The sequence below is a fragment of the Epinephelus lanceolatus genome, chromosome 11 (genome assembly GCF_041903045.1).
Source record: "Epinephelus lanceolatus isolate andai-2023 chromosome 11, ASM4190304v1, whole genome shotgun sequence".
Classification (NCBI taxonomy): Eukaryota; Metazoa; Chordata; class Actinopteri; order Perciformes; family Serranidae; genus Epinephelus; species Epinephelus lanceolatus.
Genome location: NC_135744.1, coordinates 32,758,423 through 32,772,718, shown reverse-complemented (window position 1 = coordinate 32,772,718; position 14,296 = coordinate 32,758,423). Strand labels below are relative to the sequence as shown.

General features: G+C 40.9%; 1 protein-coding gene across 1 annotated transcript; it reads left to right on the top strand.

Annotated features, from left to right (window-relative positions):
- The first annotated feature begins 747 nt into the window (after positions 1 to 747).
- adrb2b (adrenoceptor beta 2, surface b) lies at positions 748 to 14,024 on the top strand. Its single transcript, XM_033635246.2, has 4 exons — positions 748 to 998; positions 5,895 to 6,057; positions 6,169 to 6,460; positions 7,607 to 14,024. Exons 2-4 carry the CDS (start codon positions 5,898 to 5,900, stop codon positions 8,652 to 8,654), a joined length of 1,500 nt encoding a protein of 499 aa, XP_033491137.1. The 5' UTR covers positions 748 to 998; positions 5,895 to 5,897; the 3' UTR covers positions 8,655 to 14,024.
- The last annotated feature ends 272 nt before the right edge of the window (positions 14,025 to 14,296 follow it).

Sequence of the window (14,296 nt, the reverse complement as noted above, 5' to 3'; positions counted from 1 at the left end):
TATGGTTGAGAGTCCCTTTAGCATTTGCCTATACTGCCTATGCCACGGACCAGCGCAGCTCAGTAGAGTCAGTTAAACTCAGTTTAAGCTGAAATAAAACTACAGGCAGGTTGTCAAGTCGTTGTTCAGAATTTTGAGCTTACTCTTAACTGTAAAGCAATTCCTATTTTAAAAGAAAAATCTTGCACAAACAAGAGGCACACACTGAACGTACTGTACTTTGCTGTATCCTCTGACCTGGATTCAACATGCAGCATGAAGTGTTTGTTTACTGTGGTTTCCAAATTGTCCTACATAACCACAACAACAGCCTTGACCCATTCTGTTTTAGCCGCTTTAAAACTTAACTGTGACTGTAAATACAATATTTGTATTGCAGTGTCTCAATAAGATAAAGTGAAGTACTCTATATGAAAACATTAACATAGTTCATTCAGGTTGTGGTTATATTTAAGACTGCTCAGGTGCAGCGGTACAGCCACCCAGCAGACAAAAACAGAAGTCTGGTTTTATACCACAGCTCCAGTTTGAGAAAGAGCTCAGCAAACTTGCCCTGAATAAACAGAGGTTAAAAAACTAATATTTCCCAGAGGGCACCGGGTGCTGCCGAGGTGTCAGTACAGCCAGACATGCGATATACACTAAAAGGCATTCCTTGGCCTCTGATAGGCTACTGTCCTGCTGTGATGTCATGAAGGCTTGCTTATAAAAAAAGGGTGACGGGCTCAGCTGCTTCAAAAGGGCAAGTGTGCTTGAGGGCTGAGAGAGTGTGTTCATACATGTAGGGGAAGGGGAGAGCGAGGCAGAGTGTGTATGTGTGTGTGTGTGTGTGTGTGTGTGTGCATGTCACACACAACCAGACGTTGGTGCCTCAGCAGAAGAGGAAGAGAGAGCAGAAGCTGCTGACAAACACATTATAATGTTACTTTGTGTTGTGGATTTAAAGGTGTTTGGATTATCAAGTCACTGGATTGTAAATCACAGGACGGAGCCTGGAGGTAGGAAAACTAAAAATAAGGTTGAGTCTGGTTTGTCTACATATGTTTGTCTACATGCATACAGTGTGTTCTTTAAATATATATACTTTTAAAAACATCCACTCGTGATCACACCATGGCTATTTTAAGAGCTGTGGTGGCATTAAAAGGACGTTGGTGTTCAATTAAATGGTAAGAGGTCAGTTAGATGCCATTAAACTAATAAAAGTTATTTTGCTGTAGTTATTAAACCACTTCATATTGTTTTTACGCTGTAAAATGCACCAATTTCCAATGACAATGGACTGAGGCAGTTAAAAGTCAGTGTTAAATTCAGTCACAACTGAAGTCTAATGTCAGATTTGAAGCTTTTCTACCATATGGTCATAGTCATTTTGTGAACATGTTTACCACACATGTTGAAAATCTTACCTCTGAAATATGGTATTATATTTTTAAATTATATATAGGCATAATTCTGACTGTCTTTTCTTTAATTCTACGAGCCACACAAACAAGACCTCTGACCAAACCCAATTTAGCAGGAATAATTCAGGTTGTTTAAGTGTGAGGGTGTTTCTCTGGCTCACTCAATCCAAACTTGCTTTCATCTTGAACCTCCACAGTTTAGTTTATCAGGACGGCAAAATGTTTTATGGCTCAGCTGTTAATAGAGCATGTGTGCCTTTCACAAAGTTTACAAAGACATCTCTCTTTGCTCACAGTTTGGCATGCTGTCATCCCTTTATCCTACCGAGAATTGCAAAAGCTGGGTGTTCTGCGTGCACATGTATTTTCGTGTTTGCACGTGCACTTGTGTGCCAGTGTGTCTGTGCATGTACTATTGTGTGCATTTTTTGTGTGTTTAAGTGTTCACTATAATTACCACCACTAAGCTATCTTTGCCCAAATATTAGGATATTTATGTCACAGTAAATCTTTTGTGTTTGGCCGTCGGCCTCAGAGAGCTGGTCAAGTTTCTTTGTGCGTGTGTGTGTGTTTAAACAGCTCAGGCAAGGATAAGAACAAAGTGAATACAGCCTCTTTCGTAAGCTTGATGTATTAGCGCAGGTTGCCGCCCAGATTATCGATCTGATCAGTGGGGGCAGTCAACAGTCACAAGGCACCAGGGTCATCAGTGTAAAGGTTGGCAGGGTCCGCCTCAAGCTTCATGACGAAAGCAGCAAAAGCTTAGAACATTTTGCAAACATGAGTAAAAGATGAAATCATTCCTTTGGTTATGTGTATGTGGCATAATATTGGGTGTGCAATACATTATCGTCTGTCAGCGCAGACTGTGCTCCATCCATTCCAAAAGTAACAGCCTCCTAAGCATCAGTAATGAAAGATTGATTTTTAAAATGAGTCTGCAGTCCACATTCCAGCAGATCCATCATTTGCCTCACACCCTGGCACCTCTGTCTGTGCTGAATGGAAATGTGTTGAGTGGAGGACATTTTAAAATTTGTGACAAATTTTTACATAAAGTAGCTTCTGTGACCGCAGACCATCTGACTGACAGCATACTAACACTGATAATTATGCTGTATTACCACAGTAATGTAATGACACTGCAAGGCTTTTACTGAGGGCCGCAATTTATTCCACTTGTGAAATAATTGTCATAAAAAAAAATAATCTCGTCATGGTGGACCATGACGAGATTCACTGGTAAGTGAAATAATTGAAATGCGTCCCAAAATTCAACACTTTGCTCATTGACCACAGGAGAAGTGGGTAAACACTTACGAATCAAAGCGGCTCTTTACAGCGCAATTGATTGTGTTGGAATAAAGCCAACATACATATGAATCCAGGTGTGCATGCACCATGCACACGGAAGATCCAGTTGAGCAAACAACCTCGGGAGGTAGTCAGGGGTGCATTAAAAAACATAAGCTGTACATGCTGCTCCCTCTCATAAGAGCAACACAAAAATAAATACACCACCACCTGTAAAACAAACAGGTCAGACAATGAGCAGCTGTTGTGGGACCACTTATCATCTTAAACCTTCGCTTACTTTACATTTCTTATAGTACCATCCCTTGAATGTTAAGATGAACAGTCAAAATAGTAATTGGTCACCTTGTATTATTGCCAGGTAGGTCTGATGTGAATTTGGGCATTGCTGTAGAAGAGCTACAAGTGATGATGCCAGACGAGAGGTGTATTATCAGGAATTAATGGATGAAGGGGAAACCAGAGCTGGCTTTCTCCATACAGTCAGCTGGCAGGGCATTATCCCTCTTATACCGTGGGCACTTGCCAAACAAACAAACAAAAAAAGAACATTGAGACCATGCAATCAATATCTAGTTTTTCACAAGTCGTAACTCATTTCCCTGGTAACACCTGAGGGTTTGACTTATACCACACAATCATTCCCACCTCATAAAGATGTTGTGTAATGTAATGGAAATGAATTTCATTAAATATGACTTGGCAGCTGGAGATATTTCTAGTCTGCTGAACCAGTAAAACCATTGATGTATAACGAGAACTGGATACAGTGATGGAGGCAGGGCCCCGTTCATTACAATCAAAGTTGCTCAGTGGTACATGAAGCTGAAAAAGCTCAGCTGCTGCGTATTAAATTAGCCAGATGATGGGTGCTGCTTCCGCATTGTGTTGCCTATAGAGCAGGCACACTAGAGACATCTGTCAGCCAAACGCATTACTTCCGTTTTAACTCTCCGTTAACTTAAATGGGGATAAAATGATTCAACAGTGCGGCTTTTCTCCAAATGTTATTGGACTGAATGGATCAAATCCTGATAGGGAAACAATTCATTTTGTGGGGGTTGTGATGCTACAAAGAATGTATCCACTGACTTACAAACGTCCCCTTTGTAGTGTAAGTCTGTGGGAAAAAGAAAATTGGCTTCAAAGCCCAGCACACTTCCTTGAGGCCTGCATAAAACCCTCCGGCTAAGCTATGAGTCATAAAGCTAATCTTACGCTTACAAGTATCAGTCAATAACATCGTGTACGGCTAACAAACAGTAAATACAATTTGACAGTATGTTTAACAGCAAGACTAGCAGCTATCCAGCCATGTCATTGTCCCCAAATGAATATCAAGATTTCCATGGTCAAATGATATGCCGTGGGAAAGGTTACTGCCGGCCGTAGCCTGAGGTAGCAAGTTTGCAAATAGTGAATGGGAAGTGATGATTGCTGATCTGAAACAAATATCAGTAAGTTCAGAGGAGCAGTGTACTTCTCCCAGCTTGTGTGTTACAGTTGCCAGTCTGTGGTGCTCAGAGGATGAGGGACTGAAAGACTACATCCAGTGCTGAAAACAGATATGTGATAAATTGTAAACGCAGGCTTTGACTGCGTACCTGTTGTTATGCTCACTCATTTTAGATATAGGCTGATCAGGCCAGTATCAGCACATTCATTTTGACTGGTGAATAGACAGTTTTGCTAGGACTACTTAGTAGGTGTCCATTATCAGGAATAAATGGACACCCTGCAGCCAGTCATAATCATATTATAAATATTTACCCAGACCATGCAGCTAATCAACCCTGTCCAAAAAAAGGTTGAATACATTTTGTGTAATGCCTAATAAAAATGCATAGGAAATGTAGTCAAGTCAGGTGAGTCGCTTGTGCTGCTATATTCACACACACACAATATATATGTATGTATTCCTCTCACTGCAATATACAACCAGTGCACCCATAGTAATGAGGTGCAATATGATGGTTTATGCTCTGCCATTGCTGCTCATATGGTATTTTAGAAGCCCCAACACCAAGGCAGTCATCCATCTTCCCCAGCATATACCTGAATGCTATGCATGTGTGTGCAGAAACCAGATGTAAACCTGGACCTGTCGATATTTGATCCCTCCTACTGTAAAACAAAAATATACTTTGTATGCCGTGAATTGACTGAAGACCTGACGTAAATGGTAAGCCGGATATGAGAAACTTAGATGCATCAGCAGTACACAAGCTGATGTCACATATTATATGGCAACATGCAGGTTAAAGCAGTGTGTGAACTAGATCATGGGTTTCAGGAAGCCACCTTCTTCGGGAAGGTTTGTCAAAAAGACAGTCATCGCTGCAAGCATGTAGGCCAACTTGCTTTATGTTAGCACATTATAATAAGTCAACCACGTCAAAGCTCCACATGGGTATAAAAACCAATACAGCCAGCTAAGCAGAGCACACTGTGCTCTACAGAGTGACGTGCTACACTCTGTGGTTTATCGGTACAAATAAGACGAGTAGGTGAAATTGCAAAACAGCCTATAAATGCACAAATGTATAAATGTTAAATCAAAAGCACAGCAGGCTGCTTACAAGACATCGAGTCCTCACATACACATGAGCATAGTAACTTCTCGATCATCATCATGAACCAGTCATACATCAGTAATAGCCTCATTTTACACAGCCAAGCTCCTCCTGGCTCCCCCTGTAGTTTGCACCCTGGGTGAGCGACTCATATGGATGCAGACCACTGAACCCGATGAACTCACAATGACACAGAGGGATACATAACTTCCTCTGTGAAAAAGCACATAAATTCATCATTGTAATGAAAAAAGAAACTCTCGCCAGATGACCAATGCCCCTCTGAAAATACCGCTCCACTACAGCTTGGCATGCTCTTCAGCAGAAAGAATATGTTCATATCCAAGTAGTTAACTCTATTTAGATTATATAACACAAGCAAAATCACATATGATGGAAAACATGTGTAATTCCATTCATTTGGACAGTGGAATAACTTTCACTTTGAAGCACAGTGACTGTCTCTGAACAGAAACGTGCAAGGACTCATTAAAAATCACAGATGGTGAAAAGAAAGACTCAAAACCCCAACTCGACCTTTCCTGTGCTGTATTAATCAATCATGACCAAAGTTGTATTAATCTGTGTCTCCTGACTGTAGATCATGGAACATGCAAGTGCTGTCTCAGCACTGGCTAACCAATCACAGTACAGCAACTCCTCCCTAGTCCCTGATTTGACGGCAAGATCTTCAGAGTACAGTGATGCAGAGCTGGTGCTGCTGGGTGTTGCAATGGCCATCCTGGTTCTGGCTATAGTTTTTGGTAAGTTACGAAAAATGTCATTATTTCATTTAGTTGATGGTTTGTTGAATTAATTGATTGGAGGATAACTTTTAATTACAACACTCTGAATTTATCTTTTCCCCTGTGCAGGTAATGTGCTGGTGATTACAGCCATCCTGCGGTTCCAGCGACTCCAGACAGTCACCAACTTCTTCATTGCCTCACTGGCTGTTGCCGACCTCATAATGGGTTTGGTTGTGGTGCCCTTTGGCTGCAGCTACATACTGTTGGGAGCTTGGCAGTTTGGAAACTTCATGTGTGAATTCTGGACAGCAGCTGATGTGCTGTGTGTGACGGCCAGCATTGAAACCCTGTGTGTGATTGCTCTGGACCGCTACCTCGCCATTACCTCACCGCTCCGCTACCCAACGCTACTCACCAGGTATGATTGAAGGACTGAAGGAGAGCAATTATTTAAATTATAAACTTTCAATCACAAGTGTTTCTTCCTACTTATGCAATAGTACAAAATCATTCAAGGTGAGGAACGCTGCTGCTGCACTACAAACTCTTTAGTGTTGAGTACATCTGGCCACACCCCAGCCAGTAATGACACGGCAAGTGTTTTCATCTACTGTCAAAGGCAAACCATCATGTTTTGGGATGTGTCCAGTGGTACAACATGCTGCCAAAGCTGAATCCTAACAGCAACAGTAGTCTCACAGAATGTAGATTGTGGGTATAAGTCAATGGCTGCCTATTTCAGAAGGTAACACAATTCCTATATTTTACCACCTTCTAAATCCTGTCATTCCGGAAATTAGTCTCACATAACCAGACCAATATCAATGCTTTGTTTTAGCACTGTTCATGAAACAACAACAACCTCTGATATAACAATTTACACACTAAAACAGCTTTTAATGATTACTTTTTCAGGGATTAAGCAATTTTTATATCAAGGCCCACCTCCCTACATGCAAATGTTCACCAAAACAAATTCCTTTCTGACACTATTTTGCAAGGGCACTGTTGCTGCACCCTGAGTTTAGTGCCACTCAAGTCAATTGTGATTGCTTTAAAGAAATACAAACAACGTAGAGCACTTTTTATCCCTCAGTGCAGAATTACAATGGGTTCAGCTAGACCTTTCTCCTGCACTTGCACAGCGCAAGATAGCTCAAGCTATGCAAGACTCGTTTCATACAGCAGCTGGGATTTTGAAATCATGACCATCTGAAATGCAACAGTAACTTTCTGCTCACATTGCACTGTGGGTAATGTAGTTAATGTGTTTTTTGACAAGGAAGAAGATTGCATAGAATAAAAAAGGAGATATATCTGGTTCTGCAGCATTGATTTTTTCATTATCCATCGTGAATCTGACAATGTTAGCTGAATGCAATACTAATTTTGTGCAGTAGTACAGTTAAATTTAGAATGTGGCCAAGGCAAAGGAGATTGTTTGTTAGCTAGTGAACACATTTTGCCAGTTTTAAACACCGAAAATAATATCAAATCAACATCTCTCACCTGTTTACAATATTCTTCACCTGTGTGCATTCTCTTGTCTCCTGCTGCTGACCAGAGGTCGGGCCTTTGCAGTAGTCCTTGGGGTTTGGGCAGTGGCCTCCCTCATTTCCTTCCTTCCCATCCATCTGAAGTTGTGGGTTTCAGATGATGAGGAAGCTCGTCAGTGCTTGGCCAACGAGCACTGCTGTGATTTCAACACCAATGCAGCATACGCAGTGTCCTCCTCAATTGTGTCCTTCTACCTGCCGCTGGTGGTGATGATCTTCTTGTATACCCGGGTCTTCCAGGAGGCTCAGAAGCAGCTGGAGAAGATCAGAGGGAGGGAGAGGCACTTCTATAACTTGCATTACACTGCACAGCTGACTTATCCTGATGATAGTCCGGCGATGAATAAACTCAGAGCAGGAAGGGAGGTGGGAGAACAAGCAGGAGAAGACAGATTAAACATGCAGAAAACAGGAGATACTGACATGGGTAAGGAGGAAAAGTTAGCAGAAAGCAGAGCAAGGACAGACAAAGGGGAAGGAAAGCATTCTGCCACAAAGCGTCTTAAGTTCTGTCTGAAGGAGCACAAGGCTGTGAAAACTCTGGGGATCATCATGGGAACCTTCACATTTTGTTGGCTACCCTTCTTCATCCTCAACATACTCATGACCTTCCTCAACTTGGGTGACATTAGGCTGCTCTTCAGACTCCTCAACTGGCTGGGATACTCCAACTCAGCCTTCAACCCACTCATCTACTGCCGCAGCCCTGACTTCAGGCACGCCTTTCAGGAGATACTCTGTTTGAGGGGCAAAAGGGGGAGCTTGGGAGGAAGGAGAGGGTGGGGATGGTGCAGGGAGAGAGAATGTTACTCCAAGCCCTCAGGCAGGATGAAAGAGAACTCAGACCTGAATGGTGTCAGGGGACTGGACGCTCAGCAGAGGTCAGGATGGAAAGACAGTTTGGAAAGCTCTATTCAAGACAGCTCACTAACTTTGGCTCCTCAGGCCTCTTGCTGTGAGCAGGTTTTAGAAGTTGCTCCTGGTTCCCTGACAAACTGGCAGGCCAACAATTCTGCTAACGGAAGCTGTAAGGAAAGTCTGGCTTCAATCGCTTGACCAATTAGGATTGAAGACTTTACAGTGTTTTTGCATTGCCGTGCTGTGAACATCAATTTGATGAAGCTCAGAATGTTTGTTTTGGGTTGAGACTTTAGCTTCTAGTTTTGTTACTTAATATTCTGTTTATTTCAGTCAATGTTACTTATGTTTTTTGTGAATGAAATATATTAGAATGGGCACAATAAGGCTGGATTACAACCTCACAATGCAAAAGTAAACAAAATGTATAGCCTGAATAATAATGATATCAGACCAGGAAGACTAAAAAACAGAAATTATAACTACATATTTATTATTTGCTACTGAAATATAGACGAAGACAGGAGTAAAATGTTGACGAACAATTCTGCTGTTCCTGTCAAAGGTTTTAATGACTGCTCGATAATGAAATTCCAAAATGCTCCTTTACTGAAGCGGTAAATTAGGAAAATCCTTTTTATACCAGACCCTGACTGCTGGGTTTGGGTGACTGAGGTCCCCATAAGAAAATGGTCTTCTTATTTTTCTTAAAGCACCTGAAAATTTTTATTTAAGCATTTTTCTTTCTTCTATGTGTAATGTTTATGACAAAATAAGCAACAATCAAAGTTTAAAAATATGTTTTAGGTATCATTTAGCAAGAGCATTACAATTGAAAACTCGGCTAATGTGCTTCATGAACAGCTGTGCTTGCAGTTACTATTTTTAATGCCGTTATCTTCAAATCACGGATTAATTATTCAATTATCTCGAGGAAACAAAAGTTGTTTTCTTGTGGTAATGGGTTCATTTATGTCAATTCTCAAGAAAATAAAAGACCATTTTTTAAAGACAATAAGGTAATTTATCACAAGCAAACAACTTATGTTGAGATCACAAGATAATTATGGCTAACTCGAAAATAAGTGTCTGGTTCCGCGGTCACATTACTGGGAGGGAGGATTCATAACAATTTCTGCCTGTGTTCGACCTCGACTGATGTACAGTCTGATATGTTGTTCAGTAATGGGTACTCCTTGATCTGATATTGTCAATTTGAATCAGTGGCTTCAGTTGTCAGGACGACCTCCATGCATGCTGAAATGGCATTCCTGATGACAAACACACAAGGCCAAAACACACTGATGGTGAACACTGAGCTTCAATAAATACGCCCCTACCCTATCCTACCAGCGGCACCAAGATGTGTGCCGGCACTCCTGGATGCGCTGCCCCACTGCACTTTACGCCACTGTCGTATTCCAGCCTCGCTGCGCCCAGAATAAATGCATTTTCCCCCCACTAACTGTTTGAACATACCAGTTCCTGTAGCAGCTCTTTTTCTTTGCTCCCGTGGCAGCTCAACTCCTCTCCTCACCATTAAAGCAAAGAGAACTCTGTTGCTGTCTTGTGTGAGACAAAGAATGGATGAGAGACATGTTGTTGAGGTCGAGAAATATCCCGAGCTAAACAACCCACAGTCCTGACATTATAAAGACAATGGTAAAAAGATATTGCCTGAGGAGTCATAGCTCTGGTGACTGGCTCTTCAGGTGAGAAATCAACTTTAATTGGTGAGTGTCCACACATGCTTTTAAGCTACTGCATAGGTGCAGATCTTTCAGTAAAAGTAGTAATAACTTTGTGTGTTCATCTATTTAAGAGCTGCAGCGTGATGTGTCATGACACACCACGCTGCAGCGGCGCCAGGGTGTTTGCAGCATAAGAAAAAGGACAAAACGACCTTTTGCTTCCTCATCATAATAAGTTGATGATCTCATTATCTCAAGATAACAAAGGTCATTTTCTTGAGATAACAACACAATTAACTTGTGATCTTGAGATAACGGTGGAAAACAAAATGCAAGCAAGGACATTCTCGGCTTCCACTGAAATCTCTTATGCGAACTAACTAAAAAACCAACCCAATCACCGGAAAAGATGTCAGCAATGAACGTCGGATACGTTACATATACACATTGTTACATAGCAGATAAATTGGAATTTTACATTTCAAGTTTCAAAACGCTGTGGTTAATGTGTGGTTAGGTTTAGGCACAAAAACCAACTGGTAATGGTAAGGAATAGACCATGTTTTAGCTTAAAATACCCCATTCGGAAGGCTCCATCTTTCCAGGAAAAGGAGATATTTCTTGGTAAAAAACAAGGGCTTTTTGTGATACCAAGTCCGACGACAAGTCCCAACAAAACACCCACACGTGGAGCCTAAAAGCCAAGGGAAACACACCCACAGTCGCTACAAAAACAATAATACTTGGAGCTTAACAGCTGATGGATATGACATGACTGAAGCCTAAAAACACAAACGCTTATGTTACTTGTTGGTCTCGAACAGAAATCTGCAGTTTGGCAAATGTGCAAATGTAACATTTTCGTGATATGCAGGAACCTATGAGACTGGGCTGCTTAAACTAACTTTGGCCGAAAATTGTGTGTCATTGTAGGATCCCACATCGCATAGTAAAAAGCTGAAGAGAAAAAAACAGTTTAAGTGAACTTTAATGACCATTTAGTTAGAATCTTGCAAAGCTTCCACATTACTGAAGCCTCTGCAGTCTAAAACACACAGAGGCCATACAGTATGATAATCAGAATTATCATTATCATTTTCTACACAAACCCACAAGCCAGTAAGCACACGCAGGACTTTAGCGTCTCAAGCCCATGCTGCACAATCAGCCAAAACCTCTGGGAAGCAGAGATTAAAAATACATTTTGTTTTGCCCTGTGGCTAAAAGTCTTATTTGAAACAGAGGGACTCATTTGAGGCTCACTTATCAAAACCTTCTTAGATATTTGTTTTTCATTCCTTCCTGATAAACCTCACAGCTGGTCCAATATCATTTACTGGTGTATATTTGTCTATGAGATCAACATCTGAGACCCAAACTTGTGACTATCATAACTTTCTCTTCTTGTGTTCGCTTTCTTTGAGCGCGTATTCACTCGAGATATGTTCCCTCTCTGTATTTCTCCAAACATCAGCATCTACCCACTCTTTGCTTTCATCCTGTCTGCTTTAGCTCTCTGTTATAGTGAGAACATTGGAATCTGTCAGACAGAGCTGGGGAGATCATTTTCATGCAGTGGGATTGGTTTTCATAACATTGCCTGTCACACTCACTGTAAAAACGTAGCAGTCAGATTACACATATTTTAAGTGCTTACTTTTATACATGACTTATGAAGTGTGTTTGGATTAGATGACGATGATAAAGTAGCTGACATACATTGTATCCATAGAGACGATGTACAGTCAGATACTCCAAGAGAACAAATTACAAAATAGAATAATCTCCCCAGCTTGTATATGTATGGATAAATGTTTAATTTATGTGTGTAAAATGTCTCTAAGGTATTGAGGGTTAGTAATTGACAGTTGTGTGAAGTAAATGTGTTGTTTTGTCTACTTGTGATATCATTAGTTGTTGTTTCTGCATTTTAAAGCTTGAATCATGCCCTTGAATGTTTGTTATTTACTGTATTGTGTATAAGACTTGGATTAACATTTGAATACTGTTGTTGTTTTTTATTCTAAATTCAATAATTCAATAATTTATCTGGTTCTTGAGAAAGAACCAAATTGTTTTAAAGGTCCAGTGTGTAGGATTTAGGGGGATATACTGACAGAAATGTAATATAATATAAGAAGTATGTTTTCTTTAGTGTATAATCACCTGAAAATAAGAATTATTGTGTTTTCATTGCCTTTGAATGAGTCGTTAATATCTACATAGGGAGCAGGTCTTCATCCACAAAGAATGCCATATTGAACTGCCATGATTCTACAGTAGCCCAGAATGGACAAACCAAACACTGGCTCTAGATAGGGCCAGTTTTCACAGCAGCCACTGTAGTTAGTAGCCACTCTGCCCGACACGTTCTCACTCCGACCTCGTCACATATCGGCGTTGGGTCATTGACTTTCCACGTCCAGATACAATATGAAAGGTACCCTGGGTGTGTTGGTGGTTGACGTCCTGGGACGCCGTGTCAAGATCTGCCTGTTACATGCATTGTCTTCTTTCAAAATACACTTCTGTTTTCAAAATAAAGTACTACGTCGGTACAACACCGCAAATTGACCATTTTTTTCCTCCAACAACTAACATACAACGTTGGGTTTAGGCAACAAATACATGTGGTTAGGTTTAGGAAAAAAGAACAGGGTTTGGCTGTATAATCTTATGGCACAAGAACACCGCTCTCCTGAGTCAAAGTCGGTGTTTGTTGGACCCATCCACCAACCCTCCCGCCGACCCTACTCAGACTTTTGCCACCTTAACTTTTGTTCTTATCCCGCCACGTTTCCCTCTGACCCCGCCGAGGCAACCAGCCACATATAACGCCCACGTTAAAGGACGGCTGTCTCTTTCCAAAAGTCACTGCCCAAGCGCCAGATTTCGACGACCTCAGAGTGAGGGTTGCTCTACCACAAGAGCACTGGAAAAACACTGATTCTTTTTAACTTGAAACTGCTTTACTCAGTGTTTTTACCAGTTTAAAGCACCGTGTCTGTTTGTTTCTGAAAAGGAAGAGACGTCTGTGGATAATTTGGCTCCTGGTAAAAACCTCCTGAAAGTTTGGTTTAGATATAAGGTGAGCACACATTGGCAGATGTTGTGACGTGCCAAACAGCATAGGAGAAACAGCTTTATTCAGTGTTTCAACTGGTCTCAATCACCTGGTCTATTTGTTTTGGAGAGGAGGAAACCTCTGCGGACAATTTGGCTCCAGGTAAAAACCATCTGAACAATAAACACTGAAGGAATTATAACCAGGAGAGGTTTAAGCTGGTTGCAATCTGCATTCTTCACTGCTAGATGCCACTAAATCCCCCTAAATCTTACATACTGTGCCTTTTATGTGTGTTTTGTATCATGTCTGTTAATATGTGTGGAGTTTAAACAGCACTGAAACACAAGTCTACTCTCAAAACAAGTCATTTTATGTTATACGTGTCTGTCTGGGACGACAATTGCTTTGTTGAACCTGAAAGTTTTACAGTGTGTAGCTTTTCACCAGAGGAGCAGATTCTTCTTTCTACCTCCATCAGACTCACATGAATGTCATCTCATCTCTGTAAATATTTATTCATACTCTGTTGGATATTTTTTGTGAGTAAAAGAATGAAGTTTGACATTGTACTGTTTAAATCTGTCACTTAGCTATGGGTGTGTCGGTGTGTGATCACAGGAGAGAAGCAGAGAAACATAAGAAAAAGAGGAAGATGTGCTGAACATAGTAGCAAACAAATGAAGTCCAATTTAGTTTAATATATGTAGCACAGCTTGCTTTCTAACAAACAACCTGATGGAATTTGGGCCAAACAAGCACGATCATTTCGCTAACTTTGTGATTTGTCGTCAATAAAATTATACTCTTATATTCTTCAGTTAGAAATTACTAGTAAATCCAGTGTTTTTGATGCCACTTGTAGATTTCATTCTTGAGAGAAAACAGCAGTGCAGACACAGTTTGTTTGAATGGATGCTAATCTGATTCTTCCTTTAAACAGTGCCAACTCCTGCATTGTAGTTTTTTGTCTTAGCATTTGCACACACCAACTGAATTTGTGATTTGTCAAGTGGCCAGATGGGTTAAAAAACCAAATAGTGTGACAGGCCACGAGCTGCATGCTGTTGACAAAGCAGAGCATT

Excerpts from the sequence above, each read along its gene's own strand:
- adrb2b (XM_033635246.2), top strand. The coding sequence starts at position 5,898 with ATGGAACATGCAAGTGCTGTCTCAGCACTGGCTAACCAATCACAGTAC. Across the intron at positions 6,058-6,168 it reads GGTTCTGGCTATAGTTTTTG|GTAATGTGCTGGTGATTACA; the intron begins GTAAGTTACGAA and ends TCCCCTGTGCAG. Across the intron at positions 6,461-7,606 it reads TACCCAACGCTACTCACCAG|AGGTCGGGCCTTTGCAGTAG; the intron begins GTATGATTGAAG and ends GCTGCTGACCAG.